This window comes from Somniosus microcephalus, chromosome 11, assembly GCF_052327205.1.
Source record: "Somniosus microcephalus isolate GS21.2 chromosome 11, FLI_Smic_1.0, whole genome shotgun sequence".
Taxonomy (NCBI): Eukaryota; Metazoa; Chordata; class Chondrichthyes; order Squaliformes; family Somniosidae; genus Somniosus; species Somniosus microcephalus.
In genome coordinates this window covers 158,000,172-158,023,278 of record NC_140997.1, presented here as the reverse complement: position 1 = coordinate 158,023,278, position 23,107 = coordinate 158,000,172, and the positions used below count along the sequence as shown (strand labels likewise).

General features: G+C 45.0%; 1 protein-coding gene across 2 annotated transcripts in view; it reads right to left on the bottom strand.

Annotated features, from left to right (window-relative positions):
- The window catches only part of LOC147110958 (F-actin-capping protein subunit alpha-2-like), a 45,502-nt gene extending 23,183 nt beyond the window's left edge, over positions 1-22,319 (bottom strand). Inside the window, exons 1-5 of one of the 2 annotated variants that reach the window (XM_086001383.1) lie at positions 22,198-22,319; positions 19,793-19,856; positions 16,407-16,458; positions 4,770-4,833; positions 995-1,201 (exon numbers count right to left, since the gene is read on the bottom strand). In XM_086001383.1, the coding sequence (XP_085857509.1) occupies positions 995-1,201; positions 4,770-4,833; positions 16,407-16,458; positions 19,793-19,856; positions 22,198-22,236 (426 nt within the window). In that variant the 5' untranslated portion in view covers positions 22,237-22,319. Of the gene's footprint in view, positions 1-994; positions 1,202-4,769; positions 4,834-16,406; positions 16,459-19,792; positions 19,857-22,036; positions 22,134-22,197 lie in introns of those variants that run through there. The other variant, XM_086001385.1, reaches the window with a different exon arrangement.
- Between the last annotated feature and the right edge of the window lie 788 nt (positions 22,320-23,107).

Genomic DNA, 23,107 nt, shown 5'->3' with positions numbered 1-23,107 from the left:
AAAAGTGGTCCAACCGTGGCTAACAAGAGAAGTAAAAGATAGTATTAGATCAAAGGAAGAGGCTTATAATGTTGCCAAAAAGTAAGCCTGAGGATTGGGAGGATTTTATAATTCAGCAAAGGAGGACCAAGAAATTGATAAGGAAAGAGAAAAAAGAATATGAGACAAAAAAACAAATTGTAAACGTTTCTATAGGTATGTAAATAGGAAGAGATTAGTGAAAGTGAACATTAGAGGCAGAAACAGGAGAAATTATAATGGGCAATGAGGAAATGGCAGAGACATTAAACAAATACTTTGTATCTGTCTTCACGGTAGAAGACACAAAAAACATTCCAGAAATAATGGGGAACCAAGGGTCTAGAGAGAATGAGGAACTTAAAGAAATCAGTATAAGTAAAGACTTAGTACGATGACCTGCATCCTAGGGTTTTAAAAGAGATAGCTACAGGGATAGTAGATGCACTGATATTAATCTTCCAGAATTCCCTAGATTCTAGAGCAGTCCCCAAGGATTGGAAGGTAGCAAACATAATCCCGCTATTTAAGAAAGGAGGAAGAGAAAAAAAATGGGAAACTATAGGCCAGTTAGCCTGACATCAGTAGCAGGCACAATGCTAGAATCTATTATTAGGGACGTGGTAACAGGACACTTAGAAACTCGTAATATGATTAGGCAGAGTCAACATGGTTTTATGAAAGGGAAAGGGAAATCGTGTTTGACAAATCTGTTTGTGTTTTTTTAAGATGTAATAATAGGGTGGATAAGGGAGAACCAGTGGATGTAGTGTATTTGGATTTTCAAAAAGCATTTGATAAGGTGCCACACAAGAGGTTATTACACAAAATTAGGACTCATTCCTTCTTGGTCGTGTGTTTTCTTGGGGTCACATAGCTTGGTTTCCAGGCTGCACACTAATCATATTGTCTTCCACATGTGCACACACATCAGGAGATGATAATGAAAACCGTACCATTTCTGGAGGCCACTTACAGAGCAGTTTCCGTCTGGGTAGTGCTTCTCCATGTAACTCGTGAGTGCACTTTCTATCGCACTCCTCCAACTCTCTATAGGAGTATCTAATGCACACGGCTGGATGTCAGAAACCTTTTTGCTCAAGTGATCAAATTTGAATGAAATCTTCTGCATTGGATCCAGAAAGTGTCCGTTCCCAAGGTCACCATGTTCGGTGATTAGTACCTAAAGAATAAACAGATAATGAGTTTACTGAACAACCGGTTTTCCAGTAGTTGGGGCAAGATCAGGAGGAACTCGTAAGACATTTATGTTGCTTACCTGCTTTTGAATGTCAATAACTTGTATCCATTTCACATAGATCATTTAAAAATAATTCATATATGTCAATCTAGAACATGAATAAAAACTGACCAACAGCTTCAACAAAAGCTGATAACTCAAAAACAGCCCTGAACATAAATCAATCACTTGGGAAAACATGCTGTTACACTTAAAGTGCAGTGGGCCACTCGAATACACAACATTCAATCAGTTGTGTTCTGCAGATTAAAAAAAACTGAAGGACAAAAGAGTGTTTTATAGCAGTGGCCAATCTCGTCATTTTGAAGGGCGATACAAGTACTGCTTTATTTTCTAGACTTCTGGTGAGATTCTGTAAACATGTTGTTTTGAGAAGTCTTTCTCTTTCTGTATTTTTTACCTTTCAGAATCTAATTTCTGTTCCACTAATAAAAAATATATATTTCTGCAATTATTTTCCTGAGGGTAACCTTTTTTTAATTTGTTCCTGGGATGTGGGCGTCACTGGCAAGGGCCAGCATTTATTGCCCATCCCTAATTGCCCTTGAGAAGGTGGTGGTGAGCCACCTTCTTGAACCGTTGCAGTCCATGTGGTGAAGGTACTCCCACAGTGCTGTTCGGGAGGGAGTTCCAGGATTTTGACCCAGCGACAATGAAGGATCAGCGATATATTTCCAAGTCAAGATGGTGTGTGACTTGGAGGGGGACTTGGAGGTGGTGGTGTTCCCATGCACCTGCTGCCCTTGTCCTTCTAGGTGGTAGAGGTCACGGGTATGGGAGGTGCTGTCGAAGAGGCCTTGGCGAGTTGCTGCAGTGCATCTTGGAGCTCACATTAATATTTGCAAGTGGTGTCTAGGAATTTCTTAATGGCCCAGTAATTCGGGTCCCAACGCGCGAGTAAGCACCGTGTACTCACGCGTGGGCCCGATGGAAGTGCCGGTTTTCAGCATGCACAGCGCATGCGTGGAAAACCGGCATTTCCTTTCCTCTGAACCAAGGGGTTCAGAGGTGGAACGCGTGCACGCAGGAGTCTGCGCGGTGCGCTGAAATTCCTTTTTTTTTTGCAAGGTTGCCCGTGCGATAAGGCCTCCAGTTTTTACGTGAGAAAAAAGCAGACGTAAGTACTTAGTTTTAAAAGGTAAGTGGTCTATCAATTAAAGTTAGAATTTTTTTTCCACAGGTTTATTATTTTTAAAGACTTTACAGTAAGGTAAGTGTATTTTTAGACCTGATTTGTTAAAAAATTATTTTTTTCAAAAATTTGAATAATTGTTTAAATTAGTTTTTTACAGTTATTAATAGTTCATTTAATTAGTGGGATTTAAAAAAAACTTTTATTTGAAGTTTAAGTACTGTTTTGGGCACCCGGAGTTTTCATGAGTTTGACAGTTCTTACTATCAAACTCATGAATGAACTTTTGCAACCTCCAATTGGTTGCCCAGTGCTCACGTGATCCCAGCCGGCTCATCGAACTAACTACGCCGCTGGATCATGCAAGCACAGCGCGCCGGGAGCTGAACCGGGCCACTGACAGGAAATCCATGCAGGGCCAGGCTTCAACTGTCGGCGCGCTAGGTAAGTGTAGGTCGAAGGCTTGCACCCACGGGAAGCCCCCGGCACCAATTTCTGGGCCAATATTTTCAAGGGGCCTTGGGAGTGTATTGATATTTTCAGGGGGTGCCTTAGGGCGTGTTGATATTTAAATGGGGCCCCTTGGGGTGTTAATATCTCCAGGGAGTCTCCGGGAATGTGTTCATATGTGCAGGGGTCTCTGAGAAAGTGTTAATATGTGCAGGGGGCCCAGAGAGTATGTTACAATTTGAAGGGGGTCTTTGGGGTGTGATAATATTTTAATTGAATCTCTGAGGGTGTGTTAATAGTATAGTAAGTAAGAGGCATCCCTGAGAATGTGTTAATATTTGCAAGGGGCTCTCTGTGAGTTAATATTTGTAGGGGGCCCCTGTGAATTTGTTAATGGTTGTAGGGGGTTCCCTGGGAGTTAGTTAATATTTGTAGTGGTTCCCTGAGAATGTGTTAATATTTGTTCATGTTTGCAGGGAGTCCCTACACAGAAAAAGTTTGAAACCGACTGACTTATTGTTCGCAAAACGTTATTTTCGCCATCTTGTGGCAGAATATAGGAACTACAGCAGCTGGTTAAAACATGTGTCCCAGGTACACCCTTTGGCAGCAGTTGTACTGTACTTTTGTGCTGTTTACTAGAATTTAATTAGCCTATTGAAAACTTGCAGAAGTGGCTCCAAGTAATGGTGGGGCAATTCCCCCCCCCCCCCCCCCCCGCTATGCTCACGACAACGGCTCAGTTGACCATGGAACAAATTTATCCAGTGCAGGTGGTAGGTTCGATCCTCAATTTCTGCTGGTGAACCATCTAGTGTAGCTGAGACTTTTGTGGACACAATCAATGATTGTTTCCTTACACAACAATGTTGGTGAGGTGACTAGGGTTTGCCAAATTCTAGATCTGGCTATTAACAGTGACCCTAGTGCCATCTGCACTCCTAAAATTCTGGCCTCTTGCGCATAAATGGAAGTTGTTCGTAGAATTATAGAATGGTTACAGCACAGAAGGAGGCCATTCGGCCCATCGCGCCCGTGCTGGTAAAACAAATTATGGCAGCGGTAGTGCTTGTTGTTGTTGTATCAAACCTCCACGTGGGGGAACCCCTGGCCAGCTCGGAACCTAATGTTATGTGTGTTTAATCTTATTGGCCAATCAAAGGCTGGCTCCAGATTTTAAGTGGGCTAATTTTACAAAAATGGCTGACAATCTGGTTAAAGTTGGCTGGGCAACCTGACTAGAAAGGTAATCAAGTACTAAGGACAAATGGAATCTATTTAGACCCAATCTCAAACAGAATAAAGCATCAATCTCTGCCTTAGTGAGAAAGTCAAGTCAATGATTGGAGAGAAAAATATATTGGATTTAATTCCCTCCCTACACCTCTCCGTCTCTCTCACTGTTTCTCCTCCTTTAAGACACTCCTTAAAACCTACCTCATAGGTGGGTTTTAATCATCTGTCCTATTATCTCCTTATGTGGCTCGCTGCCAAATGTTGTCTGATTACGCTCCTGTGAAGCGCCTTGGGACATTTTAGTATGTTAAAGGTACTATATAAATGTAAGTTGTTGTTGTTGTCGAAGCCTTTTTGGGAGTGAGACTTAATTTTCTTTTTCCACTATTTCCCTCTCCCCTCCCCCTTACTGGATCTTGCTGCCAAATGATGGGTGGGGTGGGAGGCAGGGACGCTGGTTTTAGGTGTTTGTCTAAAGAAGGGGGTATATTTAAATAAAGTCCGCTTATGGGACTCAATACATGACCGGGAGCAGCCGCAAGATAAAAAGTGAGAGGTAACAAAACAAAAACTGACCAGATCTTTCGGTTGTTCAGTTGGGCCTCAACTTGCAGCCATCTTATTTACAACAGAACGATAAATAAAGATTCATCTCAGTCACCGTACACCTACCTTTTCTTTGTGTTCCCTTACTGCAACAGGAATGAATTGTTCCAGGTTATATTTTGCAGTGATTCTGTAAAGTAACACACAGTCAGTGCACTGGCTGCTCATTTGGATCACTAAGGGCTATTTTCTGTGTCACGATCGAGACACAGGGATTGTACCTTTGTTGAATGAGACAGTGGCAGCCACCCCCCAACAGTCGATAGCTGCCAGAAATATCACCCTCTGGAGTGAAAGCTAATCCCCGGTATTGATCCGTTTCCCACAATATACCCACGGACTTTATCATTTAACCTAATGTCCAAACTTGATACGTGTCAAAACTTTACCTATACAAGTCATTTTAAAATTCAACAATACAAGGGAGTGCTTGTGCAATTCTTATTAAAATTTTCTCCCCCCCCCCCCCCCCCTTTTCCCCCCACTTGAAGACATTAATTCCTGTTCGGGTGGGGTCTCACAGGTCCCGGCAGCTCTCTGGTACCTCGCTTGAGTGTGAGTCTGCACAGTGAGCACACCCAGGATATTTGGCCATCGAGCACATGACAGATCCTGACCTCATCTGACAGCCGTATGCAAGCACTTTTCTGTAGGGGTTATTGTACAGTGATTGAGGTGGGAACTCTGACTGATTTTCTCCCTCCCTAACCTTCCGCGCTGGTAGTGGCTCGGAGGCCAATTGCAGCTCGATAACAGGAGCAGTCGCGCAATGGGAGGGGAACATGTTACCATCTTTCAGGATGACAGTAAGTCTGGACCCTTTCAGCCCCTTCAACAACGCCCACTCTTGTGTCAGAAAGCCAGCTGGGCCAGACTTGCTGTGGCAGCTACTGAGATGCTGCAGTCCGCAGTCTGGCTCTCATAGGCCTGAGCTCCGAGAGGTCCTGGCCATGCACATCTCAAGAGCCTTTGACTGAGCCACAGCAGCCTTCCATCTCCCATGCTGGAGCCAGTGGGGATCACCATGTAGGAGCACAAGGCTTGGTAAGAGAGCACTCTGTAATGGTCAGTAACATGTCATTCTAGAATGGTACACTAGGTGGAGCTGTATGTTTAGTGTGGGCTACCCACAAGGCACTAGTCAAGATGGATGCCTGTACACTAGTCCACATGGCTGAATAAATGACTAGCTCAAGCTAGCTGTTCATAATGAAAACGTCTATTTATTTATGAACGTAACATGGTACCAGGATTGGTAATATCTGCTGAATATTGTGAAATGCGACATGGAGAATTTGAAGCCACCGGAGGGTTTGAAACTCACGGGGAATGTCAACTGCAATTGGCGGACTTTCAAACAACAATTCAAACTCTACATTGCTGCCATCGGGTTCGGTACGAAGCCAGACGCAAGGAAAATAGCGTTGCTGCTCACGGTTGCAGGCCCGCAGGCGATAGAGGTATTTAATATGTTTGTATTTGATCAAGAGGAGGACAGAGAAAAGATGGACAATGTGCTAAAGAAGTTTGATACACATTGTTCTCCCAAAAAGAACGAGACCTATGAGAGGTACGTGTTCCGTTCACAGACACAGAAGCAAAATGAGACTTTTGATAGCTTTGTGACCGATCTGAAACTGAAAGCATAGACATGTAATTTCTCTGAACTGAAATCATCCATGATTCGTGACCAGATTGTGTTTGGTATTCATGATAAAAAGGTCAGGGAACGTTTGTTGAGAGAAACCGAACTAATATTGGAGGATGCTGTGAAAATATGCCATGCAATAGCATGCAAAGACTTTCAGTGAAATTAATAATAATGCGACTGTAGTGAATGACAGTGCTGCTGTCGGTGCTGTGTCCTACAAGGGGAAGAAACATGGGCAGAACAGAAATGCAAAGCAATCGGAGGATGGAATTTTAAATTGTGAACACTGTGGTTACCAGCACCAGTCAAGACAATGCCCAGCGTTTGGGAAAATGTGCACAAAATGTAATGGAAAGAATCACTTTGCCAAACAATACTTTTCAAAAGTAAAAACAAAGAAAAGGCAACAAGTCAATGTGATTGAGGACACTGATTTAAGTGAGACTTTTTTTGTAGGAATGGTGTCATGTGACAATATAGAAAAGGATACAGAAAATGTGCAGCCCTCAGGAATGGACAATGCTGAACATAAAGTTAATGCAGTAAAAGAGGACAAATGGATGATGCCACTGCAGGTAAATGGAGCATTAGTTACATTGAAACTAGACACTGGGGCAAAAGCAAACTTAATCAGTATGAGTGACATTAAAAATATGAAAGAAAAGCCCAAAATACAGAAAAAGTCAGTACTACTGAAGAACTATAATGGACAGAAAATAGATAGCTTAGGTGTATGCACACTCAAAGTGACAGTCAAAGACAAAGCGCATCATCTCATGTTTTCTGTTGTGGCTGGAGGACTTGATTCACTACTAGGTGACAAAGCTTGTGAGGACTTAGAACTGGTCAAGAGAGTCTACCGTATAAACTGTGCCATAAGCAGACCAGATGACTCGCTGGATTCTTTGGTGAGTAATTTCCAGGATGTGTTCAAAGGATTTGGAGTTCTACCATTCACTTACAAGATCCAGCTGAAGGAGGATGCTCAGCCAGTGGTACATGCTCCACGGAGAGTTCCAGCACCCCTGCGTGACCGGCTCAAGAAAGAACTGGACAGAATCACCACACCAGGAGTCATCAGGAAAGTCGAAGAGCCAACAGACTGGGTTAACTCCATGGTATGTGTAAAGAAAAAGAACAATGATCTAAGAGTATGCATGGATACAAAGGACTTAAATGCAAACATAAAACGTGAACACTACCAGATTCCCAAATGAGAAGAAATCACCAGTGAAATGTCAGGTGCCAGATACTTCACAAAGCTCAATGCCTCACAAGGATTTTGGCAACTAAAACTGGATGAAGAGAGCACCAAATACTGTACCTTCAACACACCATTTGGCAGGTATTGTTTCCTCAGAATGCCTTTCGGGACAATATCTGCATCTGAAATCTTTCATAGAGTGATGGAACGCATAATTGAAGGTCTGGAAGGAGTTCGGGTCTATGTCGATGACATCATCATCTGGGGCTCCACACTGAAAGAACACAATGAGAGACTGACTAAAGTGCTACAGAGCATACGCTGGAATGGACTGAAGCTCAACAAAGCCAAGTGTCAGTTTGGCATCCAGGAAGTCACTTTCCTAGGAGATAATCTATCTGGTAAAGGAATAGAGCCAGATATGGAAAAAGTAAACGCCATACTCAACATGCCCTGACCCACTGACAAAAAAGGAGTGCTACGCATCATGGGGATGTTAAACTTCATTGGAAAGTTCATTCCTAACTTGTCAGCCAAGACAGCCTGTCTGCGAGACCTGCTACATAAAACAAATGAGTTCGCATGGACCGAAAGACATGAACAAGAGTGGATGAACCTCAAAACAGTGCTGACAACCACACCTGTACTCACCTTCTTTGACCCAACAAAGAGAATCAAAGTGTCAACGGATGCATCAAAAGATGGCCTAGGCGCGGTCTTGCTACAAGCAGAGGGTGAAGATTGGAAGCCTGTTGCCTATGCCTCCAGGTCTATGACTGACTCTGAGTGTCGATACACCCAGATTGAAAAGGAATGTCCAGGCTTGGTAGTTGGACTAGAAAAGTTCCATGGCTACAAATATGGATTTCCCACCTTCACAGTTGAGACAGACCACTGCCCACTGGTTGCCATCATAAAAAAAAATCTGAATGAGATGTCTCCAAGGATTCAACGACTCATGATGAAGCTGCAAAGATATGACTTTGAACTGATCTACACACCAGGCAAACACATAGTGTTAGCAGATGCACTATCCCGAGCACCCACAATGAGTCATGTGAGCTCTACTGAGGAAGACGTGGATGTTCATCTGAGTATGGTCACTGCTGCACTGCCCGTGTCAGACACAAAATCAAAGCAAATAGCAGAAGAAACAGTAAAAGATACAGTGTTACAAACAGTAATACAGAACATTCACCATGGTTGTCCAAAAGGTTCCTGTCCAAAATACTATCACATCAGGTCAGAGTTGAGTGTCGCAAGTGGACTATTACTAAAACAAAACAGAATAGTCATTCCACAGGCTCTACATCAAGACGTGCTCAAAAGGATTCATGAGGGACACCTCGGAATTGAAAAATGCAAAAGGAGAGCAAGAGACACTGTTTATTGGCCTGGCATAAATAAGGACATTGAGAACATGATAGGTGAATGTGAGACATGTCAGAAACACCAAAACAAACAAGCAAAGGAACCAATGATAGTAGCTGACTTACCAACAGCACCTTGGCAAAAGGTTGGTATGGACCTTTTTCATTTGAATGGTAAAGACTATCTATTAGTGATTGACTACTATTCTAACTATCCTGAGATGGCGCTGCTCTCAAGCACATCAGCAAGCAGTGTCATAATGCATGTTAAATCCATCTTCGCCAGACATGGAATTCCCAGGATTGCCGTTAGCGACAATGGTCCGTGCTTCAACTGTAAGGAGTGGCAACAGTTTGCAGCACATTATGACTTTCAACACATCACATCCAGTCCTCTGTATGCACAGTTGAATGGTAAGGCAGAGAAAGGTGTTCAAGTTCTCAAACAGCTACTGAAGAAAGCAACAGAAAGCAAGCCTGATCCTTATCTCGCCCTGCTGAGCTACCGAGCCTCCCCTTTAGACTCTGGTTCTTCACCTGCTGAACTCCTAATGGGTTGCAAGTTGCGCACCACGCTACCCTGCTGTGCAAAAGAAAAGCAGAGTAAGGAACTGAGACAGAGACTTCAACTGTTAAAGCTGAAACAGAAATCACACTATGACAAGTCATCCAAAATTCTGAAACCATTGACAAGGGATGATGTTGTCAGGATTGAGGATCCAGATGCATGGAACAGGAAAGCTACAGTTCTTGAGGAAGTAGGACCAAGGTCATACATTGTTAGAACTGAGGAAGGACAGATTCTCAGGAGGAACCGCCGTTCCCTCCTGAAAACACAAGAAACTATCCAAGAGCAAATCGATGACAATGCCGCAACTGAATCTTGTCACTCACCACTAGAACAATCTAACACAAACACACATACCGGCTCTCATGAAAACACACCATAGAGTCATAGAGTAATACAGCACGGATAGAGGCCCTTCGGCCCATTGTGTCCGCGCCGGCCATCAAGCCCTGTGTAATCTAATCCCATATTCCAGCATTTGGCCCGTAGCCTTGTATGCTATGGCATTTCAAGTGCACATCCAAATGCTTCTTAAATGTTGTGAGGGTTTCTGCCTCCACAACCCTTTCAGGCAGTGAGTTCCAGACTCCAACCACCCTCTGGGTGAAAAAGTTCTTTCTCAAATCCCCTCTAAACCTCCCGCCCTTTACCTTGAATCTATGCCCCCTAGTTATTGACCCCTCTACTAAGGGAAAAAGCTCCTCAGCATCCATCCTATCTATGCCCCTCATAATTTTGTATACCTCAATCATGTCCCCCCTCAGCCTCCTCTGCTCCAAGGAAAACAAACCCAATCTGCCCAGTCTCTCTTCATAGCTGAAGCGCTCCAGCCCTGGTAACATCCTGGTGAACCTCCTCTGCACCCTCTCCAACGCGATCACATCCTTCCTGTAGTGTGGCGACCAGAACTGCACACAGTATTCCAGCTGTGGCCTAACCAGTGTTTTATACAGCTCCATCATAACCTCCTTGCTCTTATATTCAATGCCTCGGCTAATGAAGGCAAGTATCCCATATGCCTTTTTTACCACCTTATCCACCTGTTCCGCCACCTTCAGGGATCTGTGTACTTGCACACCCAGATCCCTCTGACCCTCCGTCTTGCCTAGGGTCTTTCCATTCATTGTGTATTCCTTTGCCTTGTTAGTCCCCCCAAAGTGCATCACCTCGCACTTTTCCGGGTTAAATTCCATTTGCCACTGTTCCGCCCATCTGACCAACCCATCTATATCGTCCTGCAGACTGAGGCTACCCTCCTCGCTATTTACCACCCTACCAATTTTTGTATCATCCGCGAACTTACTGATCATACCCTTTACATTCATATCCAAGTCATTAATGTAGACCACAAACAGCAAGGGACCCAGCACCGATCCCTGTGGTACCCCACTGGCCACAGGCTTCCAGTCACAAAAACAACCTTCGACCATCACCCTCTGCCTTCTGCCACTAAGCCAGTTTTGTATCCAATGTGCCAAGGCACCCTGGATTCCATGGGCTCTTACCTTCTTGACCAGTCTCCTGTGCGGGACTTTATCGAAGGCCTTACTGAAATCCATGTATACCACATCCACTGCGTTACCCTCATCCACACACCTAGTCACCCCCTCAAAAAATTCAATCAAATTAGTCAGACATGATCTTCCCTTGACAAAGCCATGTTGACTATCCCTGATTAATCCTTGCCTCTCCAAGTGGAGACAAATTTTGTCCCTCAGGATTTTTTCCAATAATTTTCCTACCACTGATGTTAGGCTCACTGGCCTGTAGTTCCCCGGTTTTTCCCTACTACCCTTCTTGAATAATGGTACTACATTAGCGGTTCTCCAGTCCTCTGGCACATCCCCTGTGGCCAGAGAGGTCCTGAATATATGCGTTAGAGCCCCCGCAATCTCCTCCTTTGCCTCACACAGCAGCCTGGGATACATTTCATCCGGGCCTGGGGATTTATCCATTTTTAGGCCAGCTAAAACCGCCAATACCTCCTCCCTCTCGATGTTAATATGTTCGAGCATATCACAGTCCCGCCGCCCTATTTCTATGTCTACATCGTCCTTCTCCATAGTGAAAACAGATGCAAAAAATTCATTTAGAACTCCATCTACATCTTCCGGCTCCACACACAGATTGCCACTTTTGTCCCTAATGGGCCCTATTTTTTCCCTAGTTATCCTCTTACCCTTAATATACTTATAAAACATCTTCGGATTTTCCTTTATTTTGCTCGCCAGTGTTATTTCATGGCCCCTCCTTGATCTCCTAATTTCTTTTTTAAGTATCCCCCTGCACTTTTTGTACTCCTCTAGGGCTTCCTCTGTCTTTAGCCTTTTGTATCTACCAAAAGCCCTCCTTTTTTTCCTAATCCATTCTCGTACATCCCCTGACATCCAAGGTTCCCTGTGGTTTTTGGAACCACCCTTGACCTTTACGGGAACATGTTGCCATTGTATGATCTCAATCTCCCTTCTGAAAGCCTCCCATTGCTCTGATGCGGATTTTCCTACAAGTAGCTGATCCCAGTCCATTTTGGCCAGATCCTGCCTTATCCTATTAAAATCGGCCTTCCCCCAATTTAGAACCTTTATTTCCGGCCCATCCCTGTCCTTTTCTATGACCACCTTAAATCTTACCATATTATGGCCACTATCACCAAAGTGCTCACCTACTAGCACTTTTTCCACTTGGCCGGCCACATTCCCTAGAATTAGGTCCAGTACCGCCCCCTCTCTTGTAGGACTTTCTACATGCTGGCCCAAAAAGCTCTCCTGGATGCACTTTAAGAATTCTACACCCTCTGAGCCTTTCACACTCTGACTATCCCAGTTAATATTGGGGAAGTTGAAATCCCCCATTATTATTACCCTATTATTTGCACATTTCTCTGAGATTTGCCTACATATCTGTTCCTCTATCTCCCCCTGACTGTTTGGAGGCCTATAGTACACTCCCAGCAAAGTGCTTGCCCCCTTTTTGTTTTTAAGCTCCACCCATATGGCCTCATTAGAGGACCCTGCTAATATATCATCCCTCCTTACTGCAGTAATTGACTCCTTAATTAATATTGCGACACCCCCTCCTCTTATACCTCCCCCTCTGTCTCGCCTGAAGATTCTGTACCCCGGAATATTGAGCTGCCAGTCTTGCCCTTCCCTCAACCATGTCTCCGTGATAGCAACAATATCATACTCCCATGTGTTTATCAACACCTTCAGTTCATCCACCTTATTTGCAAGACTCCTTGCATTAAAATAGATGCCATCCAGCCTTGCCCTTATATATTTGCCCTGTCTACCAAGCTGACTTGTTTCTTTCTCTATAATTGGCAGCACATCCCCCCCCTATTTCAGCTCCCCTCTGTATCCCATCCCCCTGCCAAGTTAGTTTAAACCCCCCCCTAACAGTGCTAGCAAACCTCCCCGCAAGGATATTTGTCCCGCTCTGGTTCAGGTGCAACCCGTCCGACTTGTACAAGCCCCACCTTTCCCAGAAGCAGGCCCAGTGATCCAGGAAAGTAAAACCCTCCCCCCTACACCAACTCTTTAGCCACGCATTCATCTGCTCTATCCTCCCATTCCTATACTTACTAGCACGTGGCACTGGGAGTAATCCAGAGATTACAACCTTTGAGGTCCTGCTCTTTAATCTGTTACCTAGCTCCCTAAATTCTTGATGCAGGACCTCATCCCTCTTTTTACCTATGTCGTTGGTACCAATGTGGACCACGACCACTGGCTGTTCACCCTCCCCCTCCAGAATGCCCTGCAGCCGCTCAGTGACATCCTTGACCCTGGCACCAGGGAGGCAACAAACCATCCTGGATTCACGTCTACGGCCACAGAAACGCCTATCTGTTCCCCTTACTATAGAATCCCCTACCACTATTGCTCTCCCACTCTTTTCCCCCCCTTCCTGGGCAGCAGGAGCACCCCCAGTGCCAGGAAGTTGGCTGCTGCTGCCTTCCCCTGGTGAGTCATCCCCCTCAACAGTATCCAAAGCGGTATACTTGTTTGAAAGGGGGATGTCCGCAGGGGTTCCCTGCACTACCTGCCTGCCTTTGTTGCTCCGCCTGATGGTCACCCCCTGTGCTGCCCTACCCTGAGGCGTGAACAACTCGCTAAACGTGCTATCCACAAGCCTCTCAGCATCGCGCATGCTCCAAAATTCATCCACCCGCAGCTCGAGCGCCGCAATGCGGTCTGCAAGTAGCTGCAGCTGGATGCATTTCCTGCACACATGGTCGCCAGGGACACTGGCAGCGTCCCTGATTTCCCACATGGAGCAAGAGGAGCAGAACACGGGTCTGAGCTCTCCTGCCATGACTTACTCCTTTAATTAATTAAAAAATTTATTCAATACCCCAGTTACAGGTATACTCTCGGGCGCTTTATTTACCAACTGTCCCCACTACGCCAGAGACCCTAGAAATTTAACACCACAGAAGTCAAGCTTGTATTGAAAAGAGAGAAATACTCACCAACCAATCACTTACCTGCTCCCTAGTGACGTCACACACTGATTACTTTTTACCTCTCCTGCTGTTGATTTGGTATGCCTCTGCCTTGGCGCCGGTTTTTAAGCTGGGCTCCTCCTCCGCTGCTGCTCTCCCCCGAACTGGTCGGGCCTCTGCCTTGGCGCCGGTTTTTAAGCCGGGCTCCTCCTCCGCTGCTGCTCTCCCCCGAACTGGTCGGGCCTCTGCCTTGGCGCCGGTTTTTAAGCCGGGCTCCTCCTCCGCTGCTGCTCTCCCCCGAACTGACTTACCTGTGCTGAGAAGATCCACACGTGAAGTAAAAAAGCCCGATAGACTTAATCTTTGAGTACAAAGAAAACTATAATAAAGGAATGAAAAGCTTAGAGTTCATAAAGTAAAGCTTTGAAAATGTGTTGACTGTTGTGAAGATGTTTATGTCATTATGATTGATTGATATTGATTTTGTTTAACCTCTAAGGAAGGGGGATGTAATGATCAGTAACATGTCATTCTGGAATGGTACACTAGGTGCAGCTGTATGTTTAGTGTGGGCTACCCACAAGGCACTAGTCAAGATGGATGCCTGTACACTAGTCCACATGGCTGAATAAATGACTAGCTCAAGCTAGCTGTTCATAATGAAAACGTCTATTTATTTATGAACACAACACACTCAAGACAGGCACTAGGGGCTCACACCAGGGTGATAATTAGTGTTAGGTCTTTGTATAAGACATGAAAATGATAATCTTTTTTGAAATCTCTGCGTGCACAGTGTGTTCCTGTAGCAGCTGGTGACTCTGCAATGTTAGATGACATGAATATCAATGTTGATCTTTGGATGGATGCAATTTATTTGAGGTTGTGAAGGACTGGGACAGATGTTGGGCATGACTGTTAATGGAAGGGAGCCAGGAATGTTCAGCTGAAGTGCTTTCAATGAGCTGCTGCCGAAGAGCCCTGGCTGTAGGCAAGTGTTAAAGCCCTCCTGCTCCCTTGTTATCCTCTATGTCATCAGTGTTATCTCCCTCATTGTGCTGAAGGCCCTATTCTAATGGTGGCGCCATGTGTTGTCTTCATTGCAGAGCAAAACAATGCAGCATACAGCACACCACAATCATACTGGACTCTTTCTCTGGGCTATTTTACAGGAAAACACTAGACTTCTCCAGGCATTGGAATCATTGCTTGAGGACTCCAATGGTCTGCTCAGTGAGGACTCTGGTTGAGCCATGAATTTGACAGTAGTGTTGTTAGGCTGCTGAGCATGGATTCCTAAGAGGAACCATGAGCCAGGTGTGCAGGGGATAGCCCTTATCCCCAAGCAACCAGCTTCTCACTTGCTGTGCGGGGGCAAAGAGTGGGGCGAAATGGAGGATTGCTGCAAGATAAAAGCGTCATGGCAGTTGCCAGGAAATTGGGCACTTACCTGCCTGATGCACTGCTGGTGATCGCACTCCAGCTATATGTGAATGGAGTGGAAGCCGTTGTGCTTGATGAAGACAGAAAGCTCGTCTGCAGGAGCCCACAGGGTGACGTAGGTGCAGTCAGTAAGGAGAAGCCTGCATCCCATGCAAATCCCAGAGCTCTATCCTGCTGCTTCCGGATATCCATGGTGAAAATTGTGAAAGTGCTTGCTCCAGTAAACAAAGCATCAGTCACCTGCTTAATGCAAGCACAGACTGCAGACTGACTGATGTTGCTTGATATCCCTTATGCTTGCCTGGAGGGAGCCAGAGACAAAGAAGTTGAGGTCTGCAGTGACCTTGACTGCAGCAGGCAGTGCTGTGCCAGCTGTGGCCACTTGGGTTGCAGGTCTTGTTGCAGGAGACGACACAACTCTGTGGCCGGCTGCCTGGAGAAGCGCAGCCTCCTTATGCACTGCTCCTCAGAGAACTGCAGGTATGCAACTGATTTCCCTGCCAGTCTAATGACCAGGTAATTAAGGTTATCAATTTCCTTCTCTAGGGAGGTATCTGTCAGATGCACGGCTTCCTACACTTCAAAGGTGATCCAGAAGGTTTACATAGAGGGGCTGCCTGATGAGTGTAAGTTATCTGGCAGTCTGGGGATGTTAATTCAGTAATGGATTGCCATTTGCTAAATTGGTGTAATTAGTCCAAATCCCAAATCTGTTTGAATGCTTGTTCCAGTTAGGCGAGGAGGCTTTTGACAAGGATGGACAATTGGATTATGTCAGAAGTGAAATACGGATCATATGACATTGCAGCTGTGATATTCTTGGAAAGTAATCTATACATTCTTACATCAACATGTGCAAATTAAAGGGGGATAAATTACTTTGGATATACTATTCAATCTCTGAAATCTATTTCTTGCGTCCTTGTTTTTTTTAATATAGTTCTAAAGGTAGACTAGGCAAGACAAGTACATAAACAACATAAAGTATCGGAAGTATGTTTCATTCTAGCTCATGCTCACCGTTCTATGTTCTCACATATCAGCTCATCGTCATTTAGCAAACCCCGCATATCTGCAAGAACCAAGAGAAGAGTTGCTAAACTATAGCAAGTAACGTGTCTACGTTCGCACAAGCGGCCCAGGCCTGAACTTAATCCTAAAGGTAGACCCTATTCACTGGCACCAGTGGGAGAATTCAATGTCAGGGTTTATACCAAAACACCGCTTGGACCCCTGGGAATGGACCTGTGAGGAAACAGAATGGACTGTAGAACAGGTACATTGTGATGCCTTTGCCAGCATTTAAGAAGAATTTGGAGACAGACTCCAGAGTGAAGTCAGTTCTGTTTCCTGCTGTAGTGCCAGCTTCAGGCAATCACACAAGCAGCCACTATCCCCTGAATATAAAAGGAGGTGACTTCACTGATAGACATCAGATTGACTCAGTATTTGCACTGCATCATACTCAATTGAGTATTGTCCATTTTTTTGAAAATTAACATTTATTTTGGAGTGGGGGGTAGTGATTATTGTGCTCATCGATATGATGGCTATCGATGTGGGTGAATTAAACAATCTTCAATTTTTACACCAATTGTCACAATTAAGCACTCTTAGCTCATGTACAACACAGGCCCGATGTACTGTAAAGCTCCTCCTACTCTGCTCAAAAAATTGTATCTTAAAAGAAGGACACCAGCCGATCAGTTGGCATATTTTTCATCAGGACAATGTCAGACGCAAAGGATTCAGTGATATTTTGTTGTACGTCGTGTCATTGCATCAAACAAATGAGAAAAGGACCAAAGAGGCAACTCCCCCGTTTAGGCAAGTGGGACAGAACCATTTCCCACACCAGCTATCTCTGAGTGAGACTGACACTTGAGTGGTTGAGACTACCTAATCACTCAGGGTGTAATTTTCACCTTCACCGCCCGGCTGGTATTCTGGCTGAGCTGATCCCTGGCCTGTCGTAGAACCCATCTGATTTTCACCCCTCTGCCAGACGAGTGGTTAGGATTTGGAATGCACTGCCTGGTAGGGTGGTGGATACAGATTCAATAGTAGCCTTCAAAAGGGAATTGGATAAATACTTGAAGGAGAAAAATTTGCAGGGATGCGGGGAAAGAGCAGGGGAGTGGGACTAACTGAATTGCTCTTCGAAAGAGCTGGTGCAGACTCGATGGGCTGAATAGCCTCCTTCTGTGTTGTACTATTCTATGATTCTATTACTGTCCAGGCGGTGAAGGTTAAAATTTCCCTCTTAATGCCAGCAGAGAGTTGAGACTTTTCTCACCAGTTTGAGCTGCATTAAAACCCAGGGCTATGAGGTGAAATGACAACGGGCCGTATTTTGCAACCCCCTCGGGTCCGTACGAGGTGCACACGTGCCCATAGGGGCCACACAAGTTCCGGGTTTAGGCATAAGGCTGAAATCTTCTTGACAGATCATCCGCATCCCCGGGAGAAGGGCCTCTGCGGGTGGAGAGTTGCGTGATTTGCCCAACTTCTGCCCGCTGAATGGCCGTGAAATTCTTACACCTGGTAAAAGCGAGCGTAAGTCCTGCTTTTACCAGCATAAGAGTTTTAAAAAATAGAAAAATAAAATTTTATCACTCATTTATACATTAAAAACCTTGTCCAATAAGGTAAGTTTATTTTTAGCCCCGTTAAAAAAATTAAACTTTTGTTTAAAATATTTAATTAAATGACATTTTAATTAATTTTAAATATCTAATTTTTTTATTTATTTCATGTGTTCGTGTATTTTTTAAGTGACCCCCATTCATACTTATGGGGATTCCGTACGTACAGAACTCCCATAAGTATGAATGGGGATTCCCTTTTATTGGTTGGGCCGGCCCACTTGATCCCAGCGGCGCTTGCGAACCACCTGCGTCCCTGGAATACGTGGGCCTCTGCCCGCGGGTACCCAGAGAGGCCCAGTAGCACGAATCTCCGTACCTCCCGGACCACCTGGTAAACTCGTAGATTTATTACAGGTTGGAGGCATCCGCCCGCGGGAAGCCTCCGACCGCAAATTTTGGGCCATTGTTTAAATGTTGTTCTTTTCATCAGGACACTTACTATGTTGCAAATTCTCTGGCCTCTGCTCCCTTTAGTGCTGGCTCCCCCACCAGGAGCCCAGGATTGGTGAATTTGACGTTTTATAATATATATACGAGGCAGCAATTCACTGACAAAAATAGCCACGGATCCTGGAGCCCAAACTCAGTCTGTATTTAGGTCCTGCATCCACAGCATCCTGAATGGGAACAGAACCCTGGCTCCAAACTGGTAGGAAAAATAGTTGTGAAGAAAGTTCACTCCCAATAACAGATTGCTGTCTGTGAAGTTATCAAATCAAATCAAATCAACTTTTATTGTCATTGTTAGTGCACAAGTGCAGTACAACGAAATGTAGGCTTGCGGCTCCCGAGAGTGTACATTTAGATTAAGACATTTAAACATTCAACATACATTTGGCTTGTAATACATTAACATAAACATAACCATAATAAAGTGCATTGGCAGATGTGCAGGCTTTAGAGTTTATTTGTGGAGTTCAGTAGGATGACAGCCCTGGGAAAGAAGCTGTTCCTAAATCTGGCCGTACGGGTGCGAATGCATCTGTAGCGTCTCCCAGATGGCAGGAGGGCGAACAGACTGTGGCTGGGGTGGGTAGGGTCTTTGATGATGGACCGTGACCTCCGTAGACAGCGTTTCTGGTATATGTACTCTATGGTCGGTAGCCGGGTGCCGGTAATGCGTTGGGCAGTTTTGACTACCCGCTGCAGGGCTTTCCGGTCATAGTAGCTACAGCTGCCATACCATACTGTGATACAGTTCGTCAGGATGCTCTCTATTGTGCAGCGGTAAAAGTTAGAGAGGATCAGGGGTGACAGGTTACATCCCTTCAGCCTCCTTAGGAAATATAGGCGCTGCTGAGCCTTCTTCACCAGAGAGGAGGTATTGAGGGACCAGGAGAGGTAATTCCAAATGTAATTCCAAATCCCAGTGAGGTCAGCTGACAGAGATCTTGACTCTCACCATATCATTGTCAGACTCCAGCGACAGGGGTCATTTTTTTAAAACATCTGTTAAGAGAGTAATTTTCTTCTACAAAAGGAGGAGTACTTTGGATCTACAGGACTTCCCCAGTCATTCTTCCTCTTTAACTATAGACTTGTGGTTTAGAGAGTTGGAAACTGAGGAGTTGTGGCTTGGTAAAAGAGAGTAAACCCCGTGTGTCTTTATTCCCTGTCAATGATCTAGAATTTTATATCCGGCATTAACCTTCCCATCAAAATTTCCCATGCTATTCAAAAATAAAATCGCCAGTTTTGTTGCATGCTAGAGTGTGCTGGTGTAGACCTCTGCAGATTGTAACAGTGATGGATACTCACCATTGACGACTTCGCTGAACTCGCCAGGAGGGGCCTGCGAGAGAATGTTGCTCAGGATGTTAATCTAAAGAGAGCAATCAACATAACAAAATGAAGTACCTGCAATTTCACACAGACAGAGCCATGCCATGTCAGTCACGCGGTGCGCTGAAGGGAGGGTGGATATCATCATCAGTTCGGGAATGTAGGCATTGATCGCATCAGTGCCTGGCTGGCTGGAGCCCAAACTGCACCTACTGGTCTAAGTGTAAATACACCTTGGATCATGAGGAAAGGTTAAGAAGACAGTGCCTGCATTCATTGGAAAAGAGGGGACTGCAAGGTGATCTAATTCAAGTTCCCAAGATTACGAAGGGAATTAACAAGGTTGATCCTGGCAAATCATTAACTACGGCAAAGGATTTAAAAACCAGACATGCAAGTTAAAACTTCAGAAGTCAGGGGTAAGAAGGTAAGTGAGGTGAAACAGGTAATAAGAGTTGTGGAATAAGTTACCTGAGAAGGTCAAAGAATTGGACAGTAGCAATAGGTCCCAGAGGCAATTAGATCTATCTTTGGAGAAAGGAGGAATTGAGGGATATGGTGAGAAGGTGGGCACGTGAGTTTGACCTATCAAAATGAACAAGCTTGTTTGGGCTTAAAAGCCTTTTCCTGTTTCTAAAAATGCTTTTGTTTTTATGAAGGGGCACATGTACACAGCCACTGAATCCTCATACTAGGCACCAGTCCACAATGGAAGCTATCAACTGGTTGTTGTCAATCCTTCAGTATCTATGGCTTCAGTGCTAACTGTGCATCAGAACAATATATGTGGGACGTTGTCAATTATTGTCCGGCAACTGGTGCCAGTGAACAATAACAGTAACTTACATGCTGCAGTCTTCATGTAAAATAACACACAAGGGGGAGAGGTGGGCACTAAACAGGGAAATGGAGGAATTTTAGGAGGCTTATGAATGTAGAGAAAGAGGTAGCAAGGCAAAGTGATTTCAGTAAAGAAAGACTTGCATTTATATATCCACTTTCACAACCCCACAATGTCCCAAAGCGCTTTACAGCCAACGAAGTGCTTTTGAAGTGTAGTCACTGTTTTAATGTGGGAAACATGACAGCCAATTTTGCGCACAGCAAGATCCCACAAACAGCGATGTGATAATGACCAGATAATCTGTTCTAATGACACAAAAGCAAAATACCGGGGACACTGGAAATCTGAAATAAAACCAGAAAATGCTGGAAATACTCAGCAGGTCAGACACCATCTGTGGAGAGAGAAACAGAGTTAACGTTTCAGGTCGGTGACCTTTCATCAGAACAGGAAAATGTTAGAGGTGAACAGCTTTTAAGCAGGAACAGGGGCAGGGAAAGGGGGGAGGTGAGGAATGAACAAAAGGGAAGGTCTGTGATAGGATGGAAGGTAGGAGAGATTAAATGAGAAAAGGAATGATGGTGCAAGGCAAAAGGGGGTAAAAATGGGACAATAAAGAAATAAAAGATGTGTCCAGAGGAGCTGTGAATGGCAACAGCAGAACCATTACCAGCAACTGCTCTCTGAAAAAATGGGAGCAGTGATCTGAAATTGTTGCGCTCGATGTTGAGTTCGGAAAGTTGTAAAGTGCCTAATCGAAAGCTGAGGTGCTGTTCCTAAGCTTCCGGTTTAGTGATGTTGGCTGGGGGATAACTGTTGGCCAGGACACCAGGGAGATCCCTTCTGCTCATCTTCAACATAATGCCATGGGATCTTTTATGTTCACCTGAGAGGGCAGACAGAGCCTCCGTTTAATGTCGCATCCAGTGCAGTGCTGCACTGAAGTGTCAGATAGAGAATTCCAGAAAGCAGGAACGTCATGACTTAAACAACAGCCTCCGATTGTGGAATAAAGCAAACAAGGTGTGAGTAGTAATCCAGAGTCGGACGAGCCGAGGTTGTGGGTGGGAAACATTGCAGAAGAAGGTCAATCAGATAGGACGTGGCCTAGGAGGGAATTGGGGAATTGAGGACAAGAATGATGATGTTTGAAATCGAGGATTGAGAAGGGTGGCAGTCAGGAGCTCGATGAGGGACGTGTTGAGAAATCAAATGGACTGGACCTAATCATGGACTAATGGGGCTTTGATACAGGACCTGAGAAAGTATCGAACTGCATCACTGGGCCTTATGGGTCATTGGGTGTGACATGGGATATTGGGCCATGATAAAGGACATCACAGGATAGTGGTGTGCGAGTTATTTGAGAAGCTGACCTGCAGAAGAATTCACCATCATCCGTTTAACACAGGAAACTCTAGCCGGCAGTTGACGCAGCACATCAGAGCTCCTTACGGTTACTCTGTGCTACACAATCAGTTGTGATTAAAATGTTCACCACCACTAAATCAAGCAGAAAAGAGAAAATAGCTCTTACTTTTCTCTCCCTTGAGATGGATGGCAGATTTTTTGCCATTTCCTCAGAAATTAAATCTTTTTAAGACAAAATCAGATGGAAGAAAAATTCAAATTGCAACAGTCAGAGGTTCTGAGGGTTCTGGAGCTCAGAGTTCAACAAGATTCCATAGCAGAGGCAGCCCCCCCCCTCCCCCCGAACTGTGACTGCTGAATGACAGCAGTGTACGTGGCATTCTGAAGCAGATTGTCTGGGGACATATGAAAATGATGAACAGGAAAATACTAGTTGGCCCATCAAACCTGCCCCACACTCATGATGTCAGGAGCATCATTACTAGATACTTCCGAGCCTCCCCCCCCCCCGCCCCCACCCCAGCCCCCCGCTGCGGCAGCCATGTCATCTCCTGAACGATTTTGCTCACCTCGGCGGGCCTGTGGTGGGCGACGTTGGTGGCGGGTCCCGACCCCGCTGTTGGCTCCATCCCACTCTGTGGAATGATTTTCCCTAGATTGGGCTTGTTAAGCCTGCCCAGCGCATTTCCCCTGTTAATTAGAGGAAGCGGGTCTGGTGACGTCATTTCATGGCGCGTCATCAGCCGGTTTCCTTAAAGGGACCATACCAATTTTATTTTGACATTTGTGCTGTCAGTGTTCTGCAGTATTGAAGTGCAGCAAACACTGACAATGACTGCACAAAGGCACAGGGTTGCACCCAGGCTCTCCCATGACACCCTCCATATGCTTATGGAGGGAGCCACAGCACCCAGGGAGGTCCTTTTCCTTTCTGATGGGCAGAAGAGACCTCCCCAGGAGACCAAGACAGCCTGGTTGCACATTGCACAGGAGGTCACAAACAGGGATGTCATCAGGAGGACCAGGCTACAGTGGTGCAAACCTTTCAATGATCTCAGTAAATCACAAAACATTAG